The 8,640-nt window shown below is 44.6% G+C and overlaps 1 protein-coding gene across 2 annotated transcripts in view; it reads right to left on the reverse strand.

Annotated features, from left to right (window-relative positions):
• STRN (striatin) overlaps positions 1 to 7,456 on the reverse strand; it is a 90,863-nt gene extending 83,407 nt beyond the window's left edge. For both annotated transcript variants that reach the window (XM_070429011.1, XM_070429009.1), the window contains exon 1: positions 7,150 to 7,456. In XM_070429011.1, the coding sequence (XP_070285112.1) occupies positions 7,150 to 7,377 (228 nt within the window). In that variant the 5' untranslated portion in view covers positions 7,378 to 7,456. The remainder of the gene's footprint in view (positions 1 to 7,149) is intronic.
• Positions 7,457 to 8,640: the final 1,184 nt, after the last annotated feature.

Raw genomic sequence — 8,640 nt, forward strand, 5'->3', positions numbered from 1 at the left:
AAATCTGTTTCCAGTAATGGTGCCTTGAAATGACTCCCCTACTAAAAACAGATAAAAAAAATTCTGGATAAAATATTTTTACAATCATCTTAAAAAGAAAAGCTAATGAGACACTAAGGAATTATTTGGTTAAAACTAAAAAGAAATTGGAAACCCAGTCAGGTAAGGAAACAAAAGCCACTGTTACCCTTTGGGTGCTGGCCAATCAGAACAAACTTTAACTTTAGTTTGAATAGCCTTGTAGAACCCAAAAGGCAAAAATCAAAGACCAGTACCATAATAGGAGATATACCCAACATTTTTCTAAGACCCTAGAGGGCTTATACCCTCAAAGCAAAAGGGAAACAGACAATTGCCCCTCATATGTATTCACAACCAAAATATTCATCACCTGGGTGGTCCAAAACTTCAAGCAATAAATTTGCTTTAAAGTGCTTCAGTCCAGATACCTACCAGAAGCAAATGCAAAAACTTTCTGAAGTAAGCTAGCTGAAGAAGCTATCTTTCTTTGAGACCTCAAATTAAGCCTATACTTTTTCAAGGACAGTGAGCAGTACATAGTAACTATGCAGACCCCCCCCCAAAAAAGTCATCAAAGAAAGAATCAGAAGAAAACAATAGACCACAGAAAGAGACCTCCAAGACCTCACATATAAGAACAGAGACATCAACTATAAAATAACTATACTTACTAGGTTTAAAAAATAAAAGACAACTCTGAAAATATTTACAGGGAATAGGAAACTATTAAGAAAAGATAGAGCAGATTTTAAAAGGAACCAAACTGAACTTCAACAATAATCAAAATCACAGGATAGCTTTAAAAGATTAGATCCAACTGAAGAGAAAATTAATGGACTAGAAAATAAATCAGAATTACCCAGAATAAAGAATGTAGAAATTTTAAAAAATGCAAAATACAGCACAGATAAGGAAGGCCTAAGGTACATACAATCAGAGATCCAAAGAAAAAGAAAAGAGAACAAGATAGAAGAGAAATTCAAAGAGATGAGTGATTATTTTACAGAACTAATGAGATGCTAATCCACAGATTCAAGGAGCCTAACAAAGTCCCAAATTAAAAAAAAAAAGAAAAGACAAGAAAGAAATCTAAACTCTTACACATCATCGAAACTACAGGAGCACCAAAGTCAAAAGAAAATCTTAAATGTAGCTAATAAAATAAGCTAGAAAACAGTAGAACACTGTAAAATCTCCATGCCTACTGATTTAAATAAAAAGAAAAGTGAGCCCTGCCGGTGTGGCTCAGTTGGTTGGAACATTGTCCATTACACCAAAAGGTGATGGGTTAGATTCTCAGTCAGGTCAGGGCACATACCCAGGTTGCAGGTTCAATGCCAGGTCTGGGCAGAGGCAGGAGGCAGCTGATCATTGTTTCTCTCTCACATCGACTTATGCTTTTCTCTCTCTCTCTCTCTCTCTCTCTCCCCCTCCCTCCCTCCCTCCCTCTCCCCCTCCCTCTCCCTTGTTCTCTCCCCGTCACTTCCTCTCTCTGAAGTCAATCAATCAATAAATAATAGACAAACATGGTAATTGACCATACCTTCGCTACGCCTCCCATTGGCTAATCATCGAGATATGCAAATTAACCGCCAACAAAGATGGCGGTTAAGTTGCATACGTAGGCACGAAGCAGCAGAGTGAAGACTGAAGGCGGCTCCAGCCAGAGCGAAGGCCTGGGTCCTGGGTGCCGGAGGAAAACCGGTGCCGGCAGCCAGGGGGAGGGAAGGCCTATTGCACGAATCTTTTCGTGCAACAGGCCTCTAGTCAATCAATAAAAGTGATTAAATAAGCATTAGTGACTGGTTATCTCAGCAGGTTATAAGAATAGAGCAAGATAATGTACTTGAAAAGTTTTTTTAAAAACTGCAAAGGTATATGGAGATTTAAGTAACAGAGCTTTGACAAAATCTGTTTTCATTCTTGGTCATTTAATCTCTATTTGGGCCTCACTTTACTTGTAAAAAAAGGATTAATTCCAAAGTTCATTCCAGCTGAAAGATTAATATCTTTTTTATCTCTCAGTCTGAGGGAGGTGTATACATCTCATCTAATACTAATGCCAGGGGCCCTAATTGCTACATTTCTGATTTAAGTAGCCTGCTGCAGAGCTCAGGGAATTAATATATTTAAAAGTTTGCCCAAATTATTCTAAGATTACAGCTAAAGTTGAGAAACACTAAACTAAAGTAACATATATTAGGATATGTTTTTAAGAGTGAAACCTCTATAACCTTTCTAAAATATAATTATTATTTCTGAAATATAATTAAAAATTATCAAGGATGACTAGAATCCAAAAATAAACCTGTTTACAAAATTTCACCATACCACAATGGGGCTCACCAGTTCCAAGTTTAAAGGTCCAAATAAAACAAAAAATTACTTTTATAAAGTGGTTAGTAAATATATACAATTTGTTACCTAAGAAGTCATGCGTGGTTAAGATAGACACATTCTGAAATGTTTACAGAAAATTCAAAATAGAAGACACATAGTGAGTTATTAAGTAAATCAAGTACATGTGAAGTATATTATCAATGTTTGGGGGTGGAGGGGTTTAAGAGGATGAGCCAGCAGACCTGGCCTGGGAAAGGAGTCCTATTATCAAAATTTTGAGGCTGATTCCTATTTGAATGTCCCTTAGTGCCACTATCAGACCCAGAATATGAAACTGCATGGTTCCAGAATGGCACTTATACGCTCTCGCCTTAGAAGAGTTCATAACTGAAGATTGTGCTTTTCTGTGGGAACAAGGAGATATACAACTTTAACATCATGCACTTGATACTACTTATTTATTCGGCACTTACTTTGTGTTATGTACCAGGCCTCTGCTAGATATCTTAAAATATCTCATTTAATTCTCACAAGGTAGCCCTAGCTGGTTTGGCTCACTGGATAGAGTGTTGGCCTGTGGACCAAAGGGTCCCGGGTTCCATTCAGATCAAGGGCAATATGTCTGTTGTAGGCTCCTCCCCAAGCCAGGCCCTGGTCGGGAGTGTGCAGGAGGCAACCAATCAATGTGTTTCTCTCACATCAATATTTTTCTCTGCCTTTCTCCCCATCTTCCACTCCCCTTTGTCTCAAATCTCACATCCTGTCCTCTATCACATCTTGCTGATTCTACCTTCAAAAATGTATTCAAAATCCATTATATTTTGAACATGTTTCAAATTATATAATCCCAGATCTCATTACTGCCACTTTAGTTCATCTCTAGCCCGGATTATTCAAAGAGCCTCCTAACTAGACTCTGGTTCTTCTATCCTCATCGCCCCTCCAAGTCTATCCTGAATCCTTGGCAAAGGGTTCTGTTTAAAGATGCTGTCACTCTTTTGTTCAAAACATTTCAATAGTCCCCCACCTTGTTGAGGTAAAATCTAAAGTCTTACCATGGGCAAGACTCAATACTTCTGACATCATTTCTTCTAGTCTCCTCCTGTACTCCACCCACACTTGCCTCATTATTCCTCAAACATTCCAAGCGTGTTCCTTCCCTCTTCTGTTCCCTCTGTCTGGAATACTCTCCTTAGAATTCACCTTTTCAGGTCTCTGTTCAAAAGGCACCTTATCAGTAAAGCCTTTCTTCCCCATTCCATCCTCCTAAGCACTCCATATCCCACTTACACACTTTATCACAGCTCTTATTACCATCTAATGTTTTCAGGATGCATTTATTTAATACAGTCTGTCTTCCCACACAATTTAAGTTTCATGTGGGTAGGATCTGTTTTCATCATTGTTGTTTCTCAGTGCCTAGAACAGGACCTGGCAGGAAGTAGGCACTTGAAAAACATCTATTGAATGAAAATATGAATCATCAATGCCAAAATTTAAATTCATAAACACTCTAGTACCAGCAACCATATAACTAACGATAGCTTGACCTTTTTCTCAGTTCTAGCATTTCCAAGTAAACAGCACAGCCTCCCCAACTACACACACACAACTAAGGCAATAACTTTTATTTTTTTTATTTACATGTTTGTTTTCCCATAAGTCAGTAATTTTCGAAACTGAGCCTTAGGTTCTCATTACCTCATAAAGTTCTTTTTTCCTGCTATTCACTCCACTCACTGCTAAGCTCTTCTGTGCTATACTGAGAAAACTTAAATCCCTCAAGTGATAAACACTAATTTTTCTGCATTCTGATTGTTCTATCACTCCAACCAGACTGCAAGTTTCTTTGAGGTAATCAACCTGGTTCAATCTGTCTCACCCAGAAAATTGTTTCAAATGTTAGGTATCCCATTTTCAATTCCTTTCACAAATATTAAAGCTCAGTAATAATTTTGACCATTCTTTTCCCATGAATTACCTATTCTCATCTACATGGTGTGGTGAGGGGGATTACCAAAAGTAAAAGAGAATCATCTATTAACTAAAATGGGCAAGGGGGAGCAAAATGACAATACGTTTTTGGTACAATGTGGTTAGTCCCTTACTCTCAAGATCTGAAGGAGGGAGGAAGTGATGACGGCAGGCCAGGTAGATAGGTGGGAGCTTGGATTGCCTTTCACAATTCTGCCCTGGCAATTTGAAAGAGCAGGACTAACAGGTTCCTGAAGAGACACATTAGAGTTCATCTTAAAGGTATTTTTGTTGACTTTGGTGTTAAGGACTTGAGAAAAGATTTAAAAATTAAAAGGAAGACATCAAGTAATCCAAATTTCATCATCACTCAGTTCTTACTTCCTATTGTTTTTCTAGGAAAATTCCAACGGCAATAGAAAAATAAAGGGATATGCTCAAATTTAATGATTTGGCAAATGGGGGGGGGGGAAATCATTTGGCAAATTCAGGGGATGGGGAACATCTGTAATACTGTTAATAATAAAAATAAATGATTTTCAATAATGCTAATAAAGGGGCCAAAGACCACAGGTTCCTGCAAACTCTATCCCCCCAAAATACATAATACTTGCTCTGTTTGGAAAATATGACTTTTTTTAAGTTTCTCTGTGGATGCTTAATTTAATTTGAGAACAAACCAAAAGGTACTGTAAAAATGCAGTGCCCTTAATATAATGAGCACCAATGGGAAACCTACCTTAAGTTTAACATTTCCCATTAATAACCCAGGAAGTTGTGTGTGCAGATAAAACTGAAGAGTGGCTACAGTTTCAGGTAAAATTAAAAAGTTTAAACACAGTGAGGTGAGGGGAGACACAGGGAGTGAAGTGGGTTGAAAATTCCCAAAGTTCCGCAAGTAGTAAGAATTGTTTTCTTGTTTTTTTACCCAATTAGTGTGACTTATCTTACATTCCCTAAACTAGAAAAGATATTAAAATTTAAGTGGTTACATATAAAAATCACCCTCCACAACAGTACAACATGAAAGTTAAAGCCTTCCTTTAACACTTCCTTGGAGTCTGAAATCCACAAGCTCATTTATGGAATTCACTGTTAATCAAGGTGAATTACCAGTAAATTTGAGTGGAGCATCTAAGTCTGCTGTTTACTATACAGACATGGTCAGACGCATTACAAGAAAAATTAAAAATATCAAAAGACCAGATACTAAAGCAACAGAACAGTCAGAATGAAAAAGCCACCAAAGAATATAAACATAGAGACTCAGAAGGAATCAGAAACGATGGGTCACTTCCTCACTTCATTCAACTCCTCTGAGGCCTTCCCTAACCACTCCATCTAAAATAGCTGCCCCTATCACATTCTATTCCTGTACCCTGACTTATTCTTCTCAGAGCAGTTGCCTCTATGGGTCAGTACATTATAGAGATGCATTGACTCACTGCCTCCCACCTAAAACGTAAGCTCTATGAGGGTAGAGGCTGCGTCAGTTTTGTCAATCCCAGGACCTAGAGGCACACCGCTGGCACTCAATAAAGGTGCCAAATAAATATAAGTGACGAAACTGAAGTTCAGAGAGGTTAAAGGATTCCCTAAAGGTCACAGAGCCAGCAGCAAGCCCAGCCCCTACGTGTAACCGTCTGCTTGCTCTTCTCATTCCACGTGCACCACACCAAAGCAGGCTGTCCCAGCACAGACCCTGTTAAACAGACTTCTCCTTTTCTCTTTTTTTCTTTCAGGATCAAAGAAAATACATGTTACCAAAAACAGAGTGACACACTGGGTAGCATTTTAACTTCAAGTGTCTCAAACCAACCAAAACTACACTCCAATTTCACAAACATGCAGGAGCAGCCAGGAAAGCACAGCTCTTTAAGTTCCTTGTGAAATTGGTGTCTGGCTTGGAAGTTTTCAAGAAGAGCCACTTAACCGGCTCAGAATGGCCTGCAAAGTCTCAGCCTCACTTTCATTCTCCTAGGAGGCCACAACTGCTCCCCCCGGGATAGCCTCTATTTTGCAGATGATGCCGGAAATGTAACCAACTTTAAAGCCCCTTTCAGTCCCTTTGAGAGTCAAAGTCGATCCCACAAAACACTGAACATAACATTAATCCTCGGGGAAGTTTTAGATTCTGAGAACAGGAAACCATCTCTCAACGACCATCTGACTGCGATCCTCTCTACTAGCGGGTCCTGCCTTCACACAATCCGTGAATCTGAAATACCTAAAAGCAACGCGGGAGGGGGTGAGGGAGTGGGAGGAAGAGAAGACACATTTACATATGTAAGGAGTGGGCTGCCTATGCCTAGTAACACGCTCTCCCCCAACACCAGCTTCTCGCCGACAGCCCAGGCCGCACCGGTTCAACTTCTGTCGTCTCCTCCGCTCACCTTCCTCTCGGAGGAGCCTACTGCCCATCCCTACCGCGGGGACGTCTCTAGACCTAGGACAGAGGATGATTTGCCCGACGTCTTTCAAACTACTGTTGGCCCCGTTAGTGCACGAAAGGGAAGCCCTGCAACGAGCGACGGCCGGAGCGTGGAAAGGAGACAGAGTTCAGAGAAGGAAGGAGCAAACGCAGAGGAGCGGGAGGGTAAACAACGCATCCGGGCGGGAGTGGGAACCCGGGTCGAGGAAGTGGGGTCAGCCAGAGGCAAAGGTGAAGGGGGGAAGGGGACGGTGCCGGGTGGGAGGGTGGGAGCCGAGGGGAGGGGACCCGAGAGGGCCGGAGAGGGAGGGGGAAGGGTCCGGGGCGGGGCGAGAGGGAGCGAAGAGGCGGGATGAAGAGGGCCAGGCCGGGAGGGTCTTTACCTGCAGCTCCGCCCGCTCCACCTCCCACTGGGCTCTCTCCACCTCGAAGCGGGCCCACTCGTGCTGCAGGAAGTGCAGGATCCCCGGGAGGCTGTACTGGGCTCGGGCCGCCCCCGCCGCAGCCGCCCCGTCGCCGGCCGCCTCCGCCAGAGGCCCGAGACCCTTGGCACCGCTGGCGCCCGGGTGGTTGTTGCTGAAGAAGACGCCGGGACCCGCCTGCTCGTCCATGGCAGCCGCAGAAGCCCGGGGAGCTGCCAAGCGCCCAGCAGCGGAGGCAACGGCGGCGGCAGCAGCGCCTCCTCCTCCCTCCGCCGCTCCCCGCCCACACCCCAGTCAGCAGGGAGCAGCCGCCTCGGCGCGGGGGCCGGCCGAGCCCGGGACGGGCCGGGAAATGGGTCAACTACGGCGCGCGGGCGGCGCGCGGCATGCTGGGACATGTAGTCCAGGGGCGTGGCGACGGCGGGCTCGGCGGAGGCGGCCTGTGGGGCTGCGGCGCGCGCGCGCGGCCCCGCCCCTTTCCTGCCCCGGGCGGTGGGGCAGCTCCCCCGGGGTGCGCGGGTTTCCGAAGGGCGGGGCGGGCGCAGCCGTGAGGCGCGCCGGGCTCCCTCCCACGCGGAAGTGCGCGGGCGGCGCTCCCTGTTGCACACCCACACACACACACGGAAGTTCTCAAGCCAGTCTACCCGCCCGAGCTGCACTTCTCTTAGGGCTTCCTGGTAGTTCTGTTAGGAAACAAGCGCAGAGCGAGCTGCTCCGGCCCGGCTCCTGCACTGAGCCCTCTCCATCCGGCTCCGACTTGGGTGTTTCTCCGACCTGGACACTCGCTACTACCATCTGCCCCTCGCTGTCGCTTCTCCCCTGTTCACTCAGGGGTTCAAGCCTGTTGCGGGGTCTGTTTTCACTTCAAAGGAGCTCCGGTCGCCCCTCTCTCCTATGCTGCTTTGTTGACACCTCTTTGAAAAAGTGCTCCGCTGAAGTCGCTTGCCCTTTGTGGTTAATCTTGCAGTAAATCTTTAAAAGTTGCAGATATCCGAGGCTATGTTATGTCGGTCTCCTTTCCCCCACCTTATTCCCGCGCAGTTTTTACTCAATTCAACAACTGTTTGATTGCCAGTTATATCTGTCGCTGGGGCTATTGAGATAAATGACATTTCCTGTCTTCAAAGGGAAGTTGGCAAGTGTATCATCGACCTCCCGGAGCCTTCGAGCTACGCTGCCCGGGAAAACAGAGTCCCTTTCTGCTCCCTGGAACTGTCTCAGGTTCCCAGGCACGGCTCCCTTTTCACTTGTCCGGTCCCGTTTCTCCACGGTTCACCTGCAAACGGGCACCAGCACCAGCCTCCCAGAGGAGCCGGAGTTCCTGCAGCCGTTTCTGTGCAAATGTTACCCCTCCCCAAGCCCCTGAAATGTCACTGTACGTGCAGGCCACAACCATAATGAAAGGAACACATTTGGAAAAGTATATAACAATTGCAAATGAAATTAAGCACT

Source organism: Myotis yumanensis, unplaced genomic scaffold (assembly GCF_028538775.1).
Source record: "Myotis yumanensis isolate MYYU_CA2020_CCGP unplaced genomic scaffold, mMyoYum1.0.hap1 SCAF_11, whole genome shotgun sequence".
Taxonomy (NCBI): domain Eukaryota; kingdom Metazoa; phylum Chordata; class Mammalia; order Chiroptera; family Vespertilionidae; genus Myotis; species Myotis yumanensis.